The sequence below is a fragment of the Leptonychotes weddellii genome, chromosome 12 (genome assembly GCF_054177405.1).
Source record: "Leptonychotes weddellii isolate Sample4059 chromosome 12, ASM5417740v2, whole genome shotgun sequence".
NCBI classification, from domain to species: Eukaryota; Metazoa; Chordata; class Mammalia; order Carnivora; family Phocidae; genus Leptonychotes; species Leptonychotes weddellii.
In genome coordinates, this window is record NC_138380.1 from 89612064 (window position 1) to 89629856 (window position 17793).

The 17793-nt window shown below is 48.7% G+C and overlaps 1 protein-coding gene across 3 annotated transcripts in view; it reads left to right on the forward strand.

Moving 5' to 3' along the window:
• Nucleotides 1–17793, forward strand: part of COBL (cordon-bleu WH2 repeat protein) — an 88314-nt gene that overhangs the window by 19516 nt on the left and 51005 nt on the right. For all 3 annotated transcript variants that reach the window (XM_081800790.1, XM_081800791.1, XM_081800792.1), the window contains one exon: nucleotides 16634–16816. In XM_081800790.1, the coding sequence (XP_081656916.1) occupies nucleotides 16634–16816 (183 nt within the window). The remainder of the gene's footprint in view (nucleotides 1–16633; nucleotides 16817–17793) is intronic.

Genomic DNA, 17793 nt, shown 5'->3' on the forward strand with positions numbered 1-17793 from the left:
CTGACATGACCCCTTCCCTCCTTCTGCCCCCGAGGGTCACGGCCCCTTGGAAGGTTTTATGTTGTTTTTTTTTTTTTTTAAAGATTTTATTTATTTATTTGACACAGAGAGAGAAAGCACAAGTAGGCAGAGAGGCAGGCAGAGAGAGAGGGAGAAGCAGGCTCTCCACTGAGCAGGGAGCCCGATGCGGGTCTCGATCCCAGGACCCTGGGATCATGACCCGAGCCAAAGGCAGCCGCTTAACCGACTGCGCCACCCAGGCGCCCTCCGGTTTTGTGTTTTAATAAAGGTGGCGAATGGGTATTTGTCCATACACAATGCGCGGTGATTTTTATATTATTTAGCCCTGTACGTAATGATTTGTTTTCTGAAGTCTGCATCTTGAGACAGAATTAGAAGAGTTGACATTGAGAAAAAAACAGACAAGGAAGGACAGAAGGAAGGGAGAAGGGAGAGAAAGCACAAGGGAGGAGAAGAGAACCCAGGGCCTCCTCTGAACTAACTCATCACACAGTACTCCCTCTCCCTCAGCCCCCTGCCCCCAGCCCCTCACTGGGCAGACTTTCATGGAGGCTCTGCCCTAGGAGACACAGGGGACCCCAGGACACTTGGGGTACAGAGAGGAGCCAGGCCAAGCCCTGCATTCAGGAAAGACACACAAGGGGAGCCCCTGGCTCGGGGCTGCTCACACTCCAAGTGCAAGGGCATTGCGGGTCTTGCAAGAATTCTGGTCCAAGGGACCGGGGGGGCCTGCGATTTGGGATTTCTGAGGACCTCCCAGGTAACACTGCTGTGACTGAGAACCAAGACCCCAAGCGCTGGCGAGGGGTGGAGTCAGCGAGTAGAAGGACGGCTGCAGCATGAGGAAGGTCTGTGCAGAGAGGGGCAGGCCCTGCGGGGACCCAGCCTCCAAGGTGGTCCATCATCCATCAGGAGAACCTGGGGGGAGGCAGGCCTGCTCGGGGATGGGGAATGGGCCAGGTGCTCGCGATGATCATCTGGTGAGCGCTGAGGGCTGGCATCTCCTCCTGGAGGAGATACTCAGATCAGCTTTCAGGAAGGGGCATTTCAGAAATGTTGGCATCGTGCTTTGGAAACTGAGATAATTTCACCAGCTTGAACAGTAACCACTGCGTGGACATTCCAAGGAGATAAAAAAAGAGAAAACAAAAAATAAAAAAGTAAGAAAAGAATAGATTTGCCATGGTGGGCTTGAAAGAAATTTTTATGTATTGTATATGCATGTATATAACATATACACACCTGCATATTTAGCCAGAGGATATTGGTTGAACTCTAAGAATACATAGTTAGCGATATTTCCTAAGTGGTTTGTCTATGATATTTATTTTTTTCTTTTAGCAGAGCGGATTTCTGCCTTGTCTGGATGGTTTTCTAGCTTTAAAGCAAAAATACGAGCAAATCCTAAATGCAGATGGTGGTGAAGCTTATTCCTTTGAAAATACAATGATTTACAGAAAGGAAGAGTTTGATTTTTCCTTTGCACTTGAATTTCCTAGACTGCTCTGTCTTGATGGGCTGTGAGTCCTGTGTGGTTGAGTAGAGTTTGGCCAAAGTGAGCATTCACCTTTTGGCTCCTGATGACAAAGGCCCTCCTCTGTGTAAATCATCACAATGGGACATAGAGCAGATTCCAAACAACTTGTGGCTTGGGACCTGAGTATTCCCAAGCAGATGTCATGCCTCTATTTAGGTTCCATTGAGTCAACACTTTACTGATTCGGATGCTGCTCTATTCACATGCCCCCCCACAGGTCCCCAGCTCCTGAGTTGGTCTTAACGCATGGGGAAGGGGGTCAGAATCTGAGGGAAGTCAAGCTTATGTATGAGCTGTGTAGTCTCTGTATTTCTGAGTAAAGCTCTTATTTTTCTTTTTTTTTTTAAGATTTATTTATTTATTTTAGAGAGAGAATGTGCAAGTGGGGGGAGGAGCAGAGGGAGGGAGAGAGAGAGAATCTTAAGCAGACTCGAACTAAGGGCTGAGCCTGACACGGGGCCTGATCCTAGGACCCTGAGATCATGACCTGAACCGAAATCAAGAGTCAGATGCTTAACTGACTGAGCCACCAAGGTGCCCCTATTATTATTATTATTATTATTATTATTATTATTATTTTATTTTCATGGTTGTATGGCTAGTGACTAGTGCAGAGCTTGGAACGAGGAGGAGGGGCTTATATGTACCCATCAAATGCATGCATGCCATGTTCAGGAGTGCAGCCAGTGAAAATTGATTTCTGCATAGTTTGTTACTCCTTTATTTTTTTTATTTTACTTTATTTTATTCTATTTTATTTTATTTTAAAGAATTTGTTTATTTGAGAGAGAGCATGAGCAAAGGGATGGAGGGGAAGGGGCAGAGGGAGAAGCAGACTCCCCACTGAGCGGGGAGCCTGATGGATGCGGGGCTTGATCCCAGGACCCCGGGATCAATGACCTGAGCTGAGGGCAGATGCTTAACCAACTGAGCCCCCCGAAGTTCTTGATTCCTCTCATAGACCTCCTAAGATGCGATCCTTGCAGGGATCAAGCGGTAACCTTCCAACAACACAGGAGTCTGAGATGGTCCCTGTCATATGCCTCTCCATCGGTTGGAAGGAGTGATGATGTAGGGACCCTGCAGGAGGTCTCCATAGGCTGGTCTGGAAGTTTCTGCACCTCATGTCAACTCACGTTTCCTTGATGACAAGGCTGCAGGTGGCTGCAAGGAGCCCGGGAAGAGTAGCGTGCCTGGCTCCCGAGTGACAGTACCTACAGTGAGGTCAGAGGAAGGAGAGTGGGCTTTCTGGGTAGCTGGCAGCCCCCGACATTACCCCTGAGGTGGGGCCATGGAGCCTGAGTCCTCCTTTCTGTGTCTCCTGCTCTCTGCTCCTTTCCTGGATGGTAACACAGGAGAGGCTCTAAGGAAATGGTTTGAGTTCAAATCCACTCGCCGTTAGCAGCCATTTTACTCATTTACTTTGTAGGAGACTAGAACCTTGCATATGTGATTTTACGTCATTGAACATGCTGTAAACCAAAAACAAAAGCGTCAGCAAAATCTCCAGCAACTTTAAATCAATGACACATATTAAATGTGTCAGTTTTTCATTAATAATATTTCGGTAGTGGAATGACTGACTATTCCAGTAATAAAATATTAATATTAATTAACAAATTGATTTTTAATTAAATTTCAAAATCTCACTAAGTAAATTGAAATATTAATATTAATTAACCAAATAAAAATCTATTCAGTGATGAAATCTCACTAGACAAGTAAATTCGGGGAGATTTCATTTGTTTTAGCGTACACATGGATGATTCCTTATTTTTATTCTAGTTATTTGAAAGTTGCCATTTGCAATGACATGGATGGAGCTAGAGTATAATGCTAAGCGAAGTAAGTCAGAGAAATACAGGCACTATATGATCTCACTCATATGTGGAATTTAAGAAACAAAATAAATGAGCAAAGGGAAAGAAAAAAGAGAGAGAGAAACCAAGAAATAGACTCTGACTGTCAATTCTAGGGAACACACTGATGGTCACCAGAGGGGAGGTGGGTGGGGGATGGAGAAATAGGTGATGGGGATGAAGGAGTGCACTTGTCATGATGAAAAAATAAAAATTAAATTAAATTTAAAAAGAGATAAAATAGGGGCACCTGGGTGGCTCAGTCGTTAAGCGTCTGCCTTCGGCTCAGGTCATGATCCCGGGGTCCTGGGCTCGAGCCCTGCATTGGGCTCCCTGCTCAGCGGGAAGCCTGCTTCTCCCTCTCCCACTCCCCCTGCTTGTGTTCCCTCTCTCACTGTGTCTCTCTGTTAAATAAATAAAATCTTAAAAAAGAGGATAAAATAATTTACAAAGCTACAGAAGATAATAAAATAAACAGAAAAACAAGAAAATCATTTGTTACCTGTCTTGTGACTATGTGTAACTACCAGCCTTAATAATTGGGAGCAACAAACAAAATTAACGGTGATATATTACTAAGAAGCAAGAATGGCGCATTTGAAAGCCTCATCAACTTTTATTCTATTTTATTTTATTTTATTTTAAAGAATTTATTTATTTGAGAGAGAGCATGAGCAAAGGGATGGAGGGGAAGGGGCAGAGGGAGAAGCAGACTCCCCACTGAGCAGGGAGCCTGATGGATGTGGGGCTCAATCCCAGGACCCCGGGATCAATGACCTGACCTGAGGGCAGATGCTTAACCAGCTGAGCCCCCCAGGTGCCCCTCGATCAGAAGTTCTTGATTCCTCTCATAGACCAGAGGGGAGATGGGTTTGACAAGTTTGACAAGCAAATGGCGTGCAGGTAAAAGGCATCCTTTGCACCATGGGCTTCTTCCTGGAGACATGACATGTCCCATAGGAACCTTATAGTCCCCCGTGGTGGTCAGGACCCACCAAGGACGACAAAACTGGAATCTGGGGGAAACTCAAGCACAAAACAGTGATGACCCCCAGCGGGCTAGGGCAGGTGGTCCTCAGCCCTCGGGAAACATGCCGTAACCATAGAGGAGGGTCTGCGGTGCTGGTGGGGGTCACTGGTTGCCTCTCTCTGAAGATCCTTGAGGCCCCACCAGGGAGGGAGGATCTGACCCCGAGAGTGTCTGGGCTGGAATGGCCGGAGCATTCCCACTTCAGCCCTGAGACATAGAAAGGTCTAGAAGACCCCCACCAGCCCCTGCGCCTACCCCCACCAGATCCGAGGCGAATCACGCGGCAAGGGTGAGGGCAGGTTTGTCCAAGTGGACCTGTGCAAATCATGACCTTTAATTAAGGGCGTGGCTTGTCCTGAGATCATGGGACATATAAGCCAGAAGTGGCTCTTTTAAACACAGATCATTAAAGTACCTGGACGCCCGGAGGAAGGATCGGCCAGGGACGGGCCACGGATGGCCACGGACAGGCCATGGGCAAGCAGGTGGTGAGGCCCCCTGGGCACATCTGCTGGGGGCATCCCAGGGCCACGGATAGAGTTTCTGCTTTCTCCTGGAGGATTGAGAATCACCTGCTCCCTGCAGGTTCTCCGGGAAATCGTAACATTTAGGTCCAGGGCACTCAAAATAGAAGAAGAGTAATGTGACCATTTCAATGTAATTTTAATGATCCATGGCAGCTCTGTGTATTGGGGTCCTTCCTGGAACGCTGAGGCGAGGCGGTTTCTGGGGTCCACACCGGTGCTGATCTTAGTGTGGGATGTGCCCAGGCTGTGTGCCTTTCCTGTTGGTGGGTGAGCAGGGTCGGGTTACTCTGCTGAACCACCACCAGGGTGCACAGGCCACTTCAGTGACCATGGAGCCAGGGCGTGACCATTCTCTGCACCTCAACACCTTTGGGGTCCCCCTCTCTGCCTCCCGTGTCTAAGGGTCTATGGAAGTGATAAGTACTCTGTTCTGTGTGTGTGTGTGTGTGCGTGCACACACTAGCATGCACACAAATGCCCTAGAGAATGTCACCTGCCACAGTTTTTAATGGAAGGGGAAAAAAAATGTGAGAACGGTCTGAAGTAAGTGACAACGTTTGTGTCCATATCCCAGACGTTCTGGAAAAATAAGTGAAATGCATTTGGCAGTAACTCAAATCTGTGAGACAGCAAATCCCCCAAACACCCAAAAAATGAGAAGAATCGCTTTCTATGCTCGCTTCAGGAAATGGGGCAGCCAGCTTGAACGTTGCTCATAAAGTGAGAGAGAAAGCTGTGGCCAGAGCAGGGACGGTGTTGGCTCCCGGTGTGGGACACACACACGCACACACAGACATGTGCGTGAGTGACTCCAGAAGCAAGTGTGACTTGGGGAGAAACCAGGAACCTGGACACACCTGCCTAGGACCCTCAGGTGCAGAAGGTTCCAGGGCAATCACCCGGTGAGTGGTGTTCTGGGGGGAAATGATCCAGCACCATGGGCCTCAGAACTCGGGTACTTGTGGCCTTTCTGGAATTTGTAAGAAAGGCGACTGACACTGGTGTTTCACACTGACTTACAGATAAGAGTGGAGGAGAAACCAGCCAAGAGGCAGCCAAGCCTGTGGGAAGAGCTATTTTGTGGACGATGAGCTGCCCTCGGACTCGGATAGAGGGAGAGGGATGCGGGGAGCTAGTGGGGTGCCTGTTCAGTAAACCAGCAGGTGGACCTTCTGTCCAGGCCAGGAGACCCTGTGCAGGGCCTGACAGCCAACCCCAACCCAGGAAGGAAGGTGAGGTTTGTCTCAGGGGCATGGCACAGTGATCCCGAAACAGGGCCTGAAGTTTCTGGGATAAAATGGGAATGCTGGGAGATTGTTTGTGGCAGAAAGGAGTTACTGTACGTGTGTGTGTGTGTGTATGCATATTCACACACACACACACGCACTCTGCATAATTAGGGGGACATTGTTCCACAGAGGCTGGCTGGGACAGTGATTCTCTGCAGGACCCAGGACGGGGGTGCACCTGAGTCATCCACACACGCACCCTTCGCTGACATTCTGGAAGGCTCACGCCCTTGATGGCCTCTTGCAGGCCTGTTTCGGAAGGGCTGCTGGGGGAGCAGATCTCAGACAGATGCAGGCCAGAAGCCCTGAGGGCCCCAGGGTAGGAAGGTTAGCCAGCTTCCCGGGGAGGGAGCTGGGGAGATTCGGGAATGAGCTGTGGGAAGCCAGAAGGCATTAATGTTACCCAGAAAGGAGAAAGGCCAAAAGGAGACCTCACATGCTAGGAAGAACCTCTGGGCCATCTTTGAGAAGCAGCTGCTCCTGAGGGAGAAGATGAAGGGAAAAGGGGCTCCAGTGGGCCGGTCAGGAGGGGACCCCAGCTGGCAAGAGGGAGGGACCGAAGAGCAGCCATACTTCTGCGTGGGGCTAGTGCAGGTGACCTTAGAATCCAGCAAAGAGAGACGTGGTCAGGGGCCCCAGAGTGGAGCCTGAGATCAGAGAGAAAGACCAGGGAGGGAAGAAGAGAGAAAACTGACCCTCTGTCCCCTCCACCTGGGGAGGTGGCCTCACACTGCCACCTGTCCTCCCACCTGTGACCCGATTAGTGAGAGCAGGAGTCTGCCCGCCGAAGCCTTGCCCATCTACCTGTAACCCTGAGCTGGGACCCACTGGCTGCCCAGATTCCCTGCAGAAAGATGAGAGCATCACCCCGCTCCCAGGATCGCAGTCCTATCAACAGACCTGTCTCTCTCCAGTTTCCTGATGTGTTGTAGCAATCCCGCTGGTAACCATCGTGGCGCTTCGGTTTTCCTCCTGGCTGGTTCCCGCTGAAGCGGGAAGGTTGTGAGGGATACCACGATCTCCTGTGATGCCCCCTCTGTGTTATCTGCCTTCAGATGGGAACATCTGCACCTTCTTTCTGGGCCTGTCTTATGACTCCCCAGCTTCCCCAGGACCCTGGGCTGGCCACCCACCCCCCGCCATGCTATGGGACTTGCAGTTCCCCGGAAGCCACCTTCCTCCTGCCTCTCTCTTTATCTGCAACCAAAGTTAGTGTCTTCATGGAGGAATACAGCGTGCACTTCAGAAGAACTGCAGAATCTTAGCCCTAAAGGTCAGGTGCACAAGATCACAAAGGAGAACCTCAGGAAACCTGCTGAGGACTTTGCAGGCAAACTCTAAGAGCGACCTGAAGATGTGTGTACTCTGAGGTCCCCTCCCTGTCGCCATGACAACATGCAGTGCATCAGCTGAGTGTCCTTTGGGGCATCAGAACCTCTGAGAGAAAGAGAGGGGTCAGGGGTGGGGTCACTGGTAACTTGTGAATAGTAAAATACCAAAGTTTATGAATGATTTACTTCAAACGCATGAAAGCCACTTAAGGTATGCCCCGAAAAAACATCGCCATTTGCTTTGTGATGTGCTTTCCCAAGAGGATGTCCCTAGGGCAGGATTGTAGCTCTCAGGCAGACTCTGCTTGTGGAGGGTTGTCATGCATGCAAACACCAGCCCCCCGCAGAGGCCGGGGCCCCCGAAATGCTGGCGGCTGATGCTCTGAGGCTCTGTCCCGAGAGAGAACAGCCAGACACCTGTAAGCCAGGCAGTGTGGTGTGATGGTTGGGGGAGAAGATAGGAGCAGTGGTTCTTAACCTTGATCCTTGACCTGTGGCTCTTAAATCTCAACCACCAAAAGCAGATGCCTGGTTGCCAGGAAGCACATGAAAGGATGCTCAACATCATGATTAACTGGAGAAACGCAAATCCAAGCCACAATGAGATAACACTTCACACCCACTAAGATGGCTATAATTAAAAAACAAAAAAGAAGAGGATGGGGCATCTGGGTCACTCATTTGATTAAGCGTCCAACTCTTGATTTGGGCTCAGGTCATGATCTCAGGGTCATGAGATTGAGCCCCATGCCGGGGTCCATGCTCAGCAGAGTCTGCTTGAGATTCTCCCTCTGCCCCTCTCTGCCCCACTCTTGTGGGCACACGTGCTTTCTTAAATAAATAGATAAAAAAAAATTTAAAAAAAAGAGGAAAATGGCAAGTGTTGGCAGGGATGTGGAAGAATTGGAAACCTCATCCTTGCTGGTGGAAAAGCAGAGTGTCATGCTTGCCGTGGGAAAGAGTTTGGCGGTTCCCCAGTCAGTTCAATATCGAATATTACCCTGTGACCCAGAGTCCCGCTCCTAGATGCCCATGAGGACTGAAAACAGGCTCTCAAGCAACATTTGTACTCAGATGTTCACAGCATCTCTATTCACCAAAGCCAAAGGTTGAAAACAATCTAAATGTCCATCACCAGATGAATGGGTAAACAGAATGTGGACTGTCCAGACAAAAGAATATTATTCAGCCATAGCAAGACTACAGTTCTGACATATACCATAGCGTGGATGAACCTTGAAAGCCTGCTAAGGGAAAGAAGCCAGACACGGAAACCACCTGTTGTCTGGTTTCATTTATATGAAGTAACCAGTAACCAGTCCATGCATCAGAAAAAAGCATGGTCATGGTTCGTCGGGGCTGGCGGTGCAAGGGGGGGGGGGGCGGGGAGAGAAGAAAATGGGAGGTGGCTCCAGGATGTGTGCAATGTTTCCTTTTGGGGTGGTGGAGAGTTCCAGAACTACATGCATGTGGTGATGGCTGGACCACATTTGAGTAGACATAAGGCTGCTGAATGGTACACTTGGACATGATTAAAATGGTAAATTCTAGGTTGGGTGTATTCTGGCATAATCTTTTAAAAAAGAAAAACAACAGATGCCTGGTCCCATCCCAGAGTCTCTGCTGACGTTCATCTGGGGTGCAGCCTGGGCTTCCCCATCTCTCAGAGCTCCAGGGGGTGGGGGTTCTGGGGTGCAACCAAGTTTGAGAACCTCTTTCCCATTGCCAGCAGCCTGTTTGGCTCTGGCACATGCTGGGGTGTGGCCCTGGGCAAGCCACTTGCACAGCACCCCAGTTTTTGACCTGCAGAATGGGAATCCTATGATTACCCACCTCTGAGAGTTGTTACAAGGATCTACTGGGTCGATATTCAGAAAATGAATGCTTCCCCGTGTTCGTTGTTATTGACACCTGGAGTTTAGATGGCCTCCTTCCCCAGGTCAGCCCTTTATCCCTCTGCCCTTGACAGGTGTCTGCTCCGATTCCCTTCCAGGGAGCGAGACCGCACTTCTCTGTCCAGGATGGTCCTCCAAATGCGGTTGTCCTGTGTTCTTTGCAGTGTGGCATTTTCCCTAGACCATTTGGATGATAACCCTATTTCGCTTTTTTTTTTTAATTTTTATTTACTTATTTATTTGAGAGAGAGAGAGAGAGAGCACAAGTAGGGGGAGCAGCAGAGGGAGAGGGAGAAGCTGATGCGGGACTCAATCCCAGGACGCTGGGGTCATGACCTGAGCCGAAAGCAGACACTTCATCGACTGAGCCACCCAGGCGCCCCTTATGATAAACCTATTTTGGATAATGAATTTTTTTTTTTTTTTAGAGAGAGAGAGAGTACATGCACACAAGGGGGGAGGGACAGAGGGAGAGGGAGAGAGAGAATTTCAAGCAGACCCACTCCCAGTGCAGAGCCCCACTCAGAGCTTGATCTCATGACCCTGAGCTGAAATCAAGAGTTGGACACTTAACCGACTGAGCCACCCGGGTGCCCCTTGGACATTGAATTTTGTGGCCACTCTCTTCTACAACGTGATCCATGAAGACAGCAGTGATGATGAATGTGCAGATGAGGAATGAGGGTTTTGAACAATGCTTTGGAGGGCTGGTCAGCTCAACCCAGAAAGCCACGGTGGAATCACAGCTTGCTTCCTGCTTCTTAAAGACATCGTCCCACTTTGCTTGAAGATTCATTCACCAGAAGAGAAATCTCCTCAGCTTGATTTCCTCCACCTCGTGACCCAGTTACTTAGAGTTACAGAGGAGCCTCCCTGAGGTGATACACATGTTAGAAACAGTCAGATGTCGTGCAAAGAAATTTGTTCTCACCTTGCTTTTGTTTCTGCATCACGGGGTGGTATCTTTTCAGTATGCCCTTCGATTAGCTCACACAGATGTACATCTAGAGTTCTTGTTCCCTTTCTTCATGCAGCTCGTGGTATGAATCATATGCTCACGAGCCACTCCATACGAGAGTCCTCATTTGGTTTGGGGAACGCATTTCTCGCAAGAGCACCACACGTGAGATCTTACTCCTGATGAGCCGTAGCACACCACACTTCCAAGCCAGCATTTGGAACGTGCCACCATGAAGATGATAAGAGATTTGCATGCACATTTGAAAGGGAAAACCTTTGCTTTCTTTGTTACTGGGGTTTTATTATTTATATGAATGAGAACATTTCCCCCCAAAATGATACTTGAGTTTCCTGAGCTGGAATCTCACATCAGACCCCAGCAGGCATCTCACACATACACATCGTGTGGGTTTGTGTCTTTTGCCCATGGTTCTCTGCTGCAGTCCTCCCAGGAATCCTCCCCAGATTCCTCCCGGTGAACCCCACATGCAGCCAGGCCCCTGGCCCTGGCCTTCCAGCTACACTGTACATATGGCTTACTTTTTGACTTTCCTCCTCCACATCCCGCCAAGCCTCTGTACCTGGATTGTGTCTACGCTCTCACGAGGGGCCCACTGGGCTTGAAGCTCGTCTCCCGAGCCCCCTGGGCCTCATGGCACACTCTCCACCAGGATCACAGCCTTCCTGAGCATGAGCAGCCCATATTATTATCTTGATCTACACAGGGGCTCGTTTCCTTTTTGTTCACAAGCTTTTCAGAAAGTTCTGGCTTTCGGAAATTGTCATTAAAGTTGCCTATTGGAAGTAATCAACACGCTCCGTGCATTCACATGTCTGTGAACAGGTCTCGCTCTTGAGACAGTCCTGCAGCAAAAGACTGAGAGGATCGCAGCTGACTCCCAGTGTCTTCAATGAGTGTCGTTAAGAGAAAATCAGATATTCCAGTGGGGTGCTCTTGGTTTGCTCCTTCTAAGAAGAGATCCTGCCAGTAGAGAAATGTCCCAGAATTGCTCTGATGCTTATCACCACCCAGGCATCCCAGAAATTGGTAGCATTTCTAAACACTAATAAAAACCTATCAAGGGGGTGCCTGGGTGGCTCAGTTGGTTAAGTGACTGCCTTCGGCTCAGGTCGTGATCCTGGAGTCCTGGGATCGGGTCCCGCATCGGGCTCCCTGCTCAGCAGGGAGTCTGCTTTTCCCTCTGACCCTCCCCCCTCTCATGTGCTCTCTCTCTGTCTCATTCTTTCTCTCAAATAAATACATAAAATCTTTAAAAAAAAAAAAACCTATCAAGAAGAGAAATTAAGAAAACAATCCCATTTACAATTGCATCAAAAAAAAAAAAAGTGAGGAATACCTTTAACCAAGGAGATGATAGACCTACATGCTGAAAGTTATAAGACATTAATAAAAGAAGTTGAAGAAGACACAAATAAAGGGAAAGATATTCCATGCTGATGGATTTCAAGAATCAATATTGTTAAAATGTCCATACTACTCAAAGCGATCTACAGATTCAATGCAATCTCTATCAAGATTCTAATCACATTTTTCAAAGAAATGGAGCAAATAATCATAAAATTTGTAGAGAACCAGAAAAGACCCTGAACACCCAGAGCAACCTTGAGAAAGAAGAACAAAGCTGGAGGTACCACGGTCTTTGATTTCAAACTGTATTACAAAGTCATAGTAATTAGTACAGTATAATATTGGCATAAAAACAGATACATAGACCCATGACACAGAATAAGGAGCCCAGAAATAAACCCATGCATGCGTGGTCAATTAATTTATGACAGGGGAGCCAGGGATGTACCGTGGGGAAAAGATGGTCTCTTCGATAAATGGTGTTGGGAAAACTGCAACACTATCTTACACCATTACACAAAAATTAACTCAAAATGGATTAAAGACTTGAATGTAAGACCTGAAACCATAAAGTTCCTAGAAGTACCACAGCAGTAAGCTCCTTGACGTCGGTCTTGGTGATGATTTTTCGAATCTGACACCAAAAGCAAAAATAAACAAGTGGGACTACATCATACTGGAATGCTTCTTCACAACAAAGGAATCCTCAACAAAATGAAAGGTAATCTACTGAATGGGAGAAGATATAAGAAGTGTATACACACACACACACACATATATATTTTACATATGCATGGTAGAATATTATTCAGCCATGAAAAAGAATGAAATCTTGCCACTTGTGACAAAATGGATGGATCTTGAGGGCATTATGCTAAGTGAAATAAGTCAGAGAAAGACAAATACTGCATGACCTCTCTTATACGTGGAATCTGAAAAAAAAAAAAAAAAAAGCTCGTGGTTGCCAGAGGTGGAGGGTGGGGAGGGTGGAGAAATGGATGAAGGGAGTCAAAAGGTAAAAAGGAAAAAAAAAAAGACATTGAACCACAGATATCCTCTGGGCAGCCAAAATGTTTTGGATATTTTGGCTGCCCATGGTTGAAGGTTGGGAAGCACAACTGAATAGCAGAATTCTTGAGCAATGCTGTTGGACCCCCGTCTAATGGACCCTGAGATTTGCCTGCCTGTGAGTGGGAACGGTGGGGTGTTAGGAGAGATCTGTGCGGCCCAGATAGGGCAGATTTGGACTAAATAAACCTGTTGTGTCAAAATTTAGTGGTGTTCCAGCAACACAGATAATGGATCGTGAGAAGCCCGCTGTCTGGGGTAACAGACACCACAGCTTACGGGGGGCCTGGGATGGGGTGTGCTCTGGGCTTCTGGCTTTCTCTGAGACCATCTTACTTGGCCCTCAGGAGGCCATTCTTCCCAAAAATACGTATCAGAGAAGAAGGAAACCACCTCTAATGTGACAGAAATATGCTAGGTGTTGACGACAATTTGAAGTCAATGGAATTTCCCTATTATAAAGATGGGGATCTTTGTGTATGCGTGGGGGGCGCTCTATCAGGAGAACGGTGTTCCATGCCTCACCAAGATGTCAGAGCGCTCTTAATGGCAACAGGATTATAGGATTAAAGCCTGAAGTCAATACACAATGGCTGACCTGTAAAGTACTTTTAGGGAGTATTCTGCACAGAGCTTCCACAAAACGCTCAGGGCATTGAGAGGACAGAGGTGAATTCATAGCAGTGTTGAGTGATCAGTCAGGCACACATAGTTGTGGTGAGGACTGAGGACAAGAGGAATTGAAGTTCTGAGTCTAGACAGGGCGGAGTGAACAGAGCAGTTAGAAGCAAGGTTGTGAAATGCATCGTCCAGAATGTCGTGTTTGCGGGATGCCAAACGGGGCCATGCCTCCTTCAGAAATAACCATGCAGGCCTGGTGTCTAGTTCTCCATCGTATTTCACAAGCTTCAAGAAACCTCCAGAACGCGTGCCCTGGGGGTGTCCGAGCCAGCCAGCCAGCCATCCCCTGAAACACCGCCACAGCTCCAGACTTCAAGACCCTCCTCTGCTTTGCTTCATTGACATCATTTTATCATGTGCACCTTGTATTGTTAAGTAGATGCAAGTTCTGTCTCCTTGGGGCCTCACGGTTGCTGTGAGGTATATGTAAGGCAGGGGACGGCGTTTCAGAGTTCGTTCTGCATTGGCTTATTTGCTTGGTAAGGAGTCCGATGTCTGCAGATGCAAGGGCTGGGAGAAACATTTATACTTTTTCTTTACATTTTGCCATGGGAGCCAAAATAGGCATCAACAGATTATCTGGCTGTTGAGCTGTTTCCTGTAGATCCCCCACCTGATTCCTGTGGAATGCTGCACTTGATGAACAAGGCACTGGATTCCTCTGGTGCTCGGCATCCCACGACAAAGCATGAACTGACGTTCAAAGCAACCTCCAGAGATTGGTGTTTGCTTTGCCTTTAATATTGATGGACAAGAAAATCTGAGTCTCAAAAATGCTCTCAGGGAACTGAATGATACTACACTTGGCAGAACAGAATAGGATTGGAGGCTGAGCGCAGGTAATAATGGGCTGCTGCTGAATGGGATGGGTTTCCTTTATGTACTTGTTTTAATTTTTATTTTTTAAGTAAGCTCTATGCCCAGCGTGGGGCTTGAACTCACGACCTTGAGATCAAGGGTCGCATGCTCCACCGACTGAGCCAGCCAGACGCCCTGCTACGTATTTATTTTAAATACAGAGAGCCCATTGTTCATACGAAAGCTTCCCCGCAAGCTCCTTTTGTCAAACATGAGAGCGGAGTTGTCCAGAGGCTCTCATCCCCCCAGTCATTAATTCCTGCAAATGTTGGCTCTGGGGCCTTCGACACGCCGGGAATTGTTAGGAGCTGCAGAAATAGGAAGTAATCGCTGTCCCCATGGGTCCCACATGGTAACCGGGGAGACAATAAATAAATGTATAATAACCATAATAGCGAGCACGTACTGGATGTTCACTTTGTGCTAAGAACCTCCTAAAGTTCTTTCATGTGTAGTAACCCATGTGATCACTTTGTGAGGTAGGTACAGGTATTCACCCATTTTACAGGAGATAAGTGGAGGCAGAGAAGAATCAAGGAGTGTGTCCAAGTTCATGTGACTTGTAAAGGGCAAAGGCAGAAGTCGAACCTGGATGGCATATCTCCGCCATATGTGGGCTGACTTCCTGGCTGCACCGGCCTCGGGGTGGAATGCGCCCTGGGCACCGGGTGCTGGGGAGGTATACTGGTCAGGACAGGGGAGAAGAGGCTCCTAGGCAGAGTGTGGCTTCCATTTTGTTTTGCTTTGTTTTTTTCTTTTCTCTTCTCTCTCTCTCTCTCTTTTTTTTTAAGTAGGTTCCATGCCCAGTGTGGAGCCCAGTGCAGGGCTTGAACTCACGCCCCTGAGATCAAGACCTGAGCCGAGATCGAGAGACAGACAGTCAACTGACTGAGCCACCCAAACGCCCCACCATTTTGTTTTTAATTTGAAATTGGAGTGTTGGTTCTCTAAACCCTCTTTCTGCACTAACACTTACATGATTCGATTGAGCAGACCCTGGGGCGGGGGGAAGACTGAAAACTGATGTGCCCTTTAGCCTGCCAGCGCCCCATACCCCACGCCCAGTTGGAGAAATTGCTCTGTGGAAACAGCTCATTCGAGTGTTGGCTTGCATTTATTTTTGGCATATTAGATACTGAGCACATGGTATGGCATCCACGGTCACTGGTCTTCACGGCCGTCATTTATATCATATCTCCATTTGTTCGTAACTTTTGAAGGTTCAAAGAAACCCAAGCCCATTCTTGGCAGCAAGTAGGCTACTTCTCAAGATGGCAGACCGTGTTAGAAAGTGGGGTCGGGGGGGACAGTAAAGTAACCGCCAAACAGAGAAGGCCCTTCGAGACAGGGAAACAGAGCAGGCGACTCCATGCAGTTTACACAGAACTTTACTCAGGGCAACTTACTGATGGGGGACCGGGTGGAGAATGATCCAGGAGCCCTGCAGTTACTCTCTGCAAAGTCCAGACATCAGGCTGCGCATTTTATAGAGCGAGCAACGCTGGGGCACTGCAGCGGGATCAGAGGGTTCACACGCACCTCACAGGGTTTGCAGGTGCCTACTTGGCAGCTACACCTTTAATAAGCTCTTGTGGCCCCACCTGAGCACCAGGAAGGAGAGAGACTGTGCTATCTCTAGCAGATTCATGGGAGGCCAAAGCCAGCCTCCCCCATCCCGGCCTGGGCAGGTGATCCTAAGTTGTGTATGTCCGTCCCCAAAGTGCCCGGAACAGGTAGCCTTGAGAGAGGTCACCGAGTGGCCAGAGGTGCATTCAGTGTCCTTGGCACCCCTAAAGACCGTCTTCTTGTCCACAGCAATGTGCTTCTTGACTCTTCCTTCCACTTTTCAGCCCCTAAGACCTTGTTCTGATGGTAGGCTGACGTTTCAAGGAGGCTCAGTTCACATACCTGCAGTTTGGTCGGGAGTATTAACTGATTCTAGCTGGTACGTGGAGTTAAAGGTTGCAAGCATCCTCCGTTTCCTTCATGACGATGCAAATAAACCTGCAGCAGGAATCTGTCACGCAGCATCGTATGCTGTAAGGCAAAGCGAGAATACGGGTTTTGCTCGGGGCATTCGAGCCCGTCAGTGGAAATGATATTGGAGGCTTGCATGGGCGGTTTGGCACTGTGTTCATGCTGGAGCATCCTCCCAAGAGAAGTCATCTCACACTGATGAGATTTTCTGTCTGTCTCTCCCCTTTGCAGGGCTGCCTGACAACGCCCAACTCCCCATCTGTGAATTCCCGTTCCATTACGTTGGGTCCATCCCTCTCACTCAGCAACATCTCAGGGGTGTCTGTGAAGTCAGACCTGAAGAAGCGGCGGGCACCCCCTCCTCCGACCCTGCCAGGCACGGGGCCACCAGCGCAGGACAAGGCCTCGGAAAAGGTAGGCAGAGGGCAGCTCTCGGGACCAGCACATCCACTAGATGGACCAGTGAGTTCTCTCTAGAAGTTCCCTGCGTGCCCTACGATCCTTCAAATCTGTGGCTTTAGCAGGGAGAGTGTTCAGGCCAATATTTAAGCTTTATGTAGAAGTAAAGGTGAGATGCCATGCTACTTCAGTTATGGGAGGTAGGAAACTTTTTGTGCTTTTAATCATTAGAGGTCTGTGCTTGCTGATTAGCATTTGTTCTACCTCTAGCATTGAAATTTTGGGCATCGTCACCAATGCTTCGTGAGAAAATTGCATGGGTCAGGGCACTGGAAGAATCTGGAGTCTGTATGGGATAGGGACGATAGGTGATATTAATATAAGATGCCCCAAGTAAGTCAGAGTCACAGGACAGCGGGGAGTAAGTCACTTTCGGTGTGATACGGCATTTGCGGAGACCACGTATGTACGAAGTGTGCATGTTAAGTTTATCTTCAGAGCAACTTAATCCCTTTGCAAGAGGTTGTCATTGTGTGTGGCTGGGAAACAGCCTCTGTCCCCAGCAGCTGGGGTCTCGACTGGGCTTCTTTCCTGCCACGTGTCTGCAAGTGCCACCTTGCAGCGTTGTTGGAAATCCCCAAACCTCCCTTCCCAGGGGCCAGGCTGCTCCTTGGCCATGGCTCCTCTTCTTGGGGCTTGGAGTGGGACACCGTAAAACTGGGAAGTATGGTTTATATTCTCCAAATGCATCGTTCCTCACTTGGGTGGGCAGTGGCGGGGACAGCCCCCGGGGTGGCCAGGATGGGAGTGGGCTTTTGAATCCTAGAGAAGATGAGTTCCCCAAGGCAGACCAGCTCCATCCGTATTCTCAGACACGGGGTCAGCCTGCAGAGTCAGTGAGGATGCATTGTTCTTCATGAAGCTCAGAGGTTTCCCAGTGACGGGCGCCCCGGGTTCCTGGCGGAGGCGGGGGGCGGGGACAGCCCAGCATG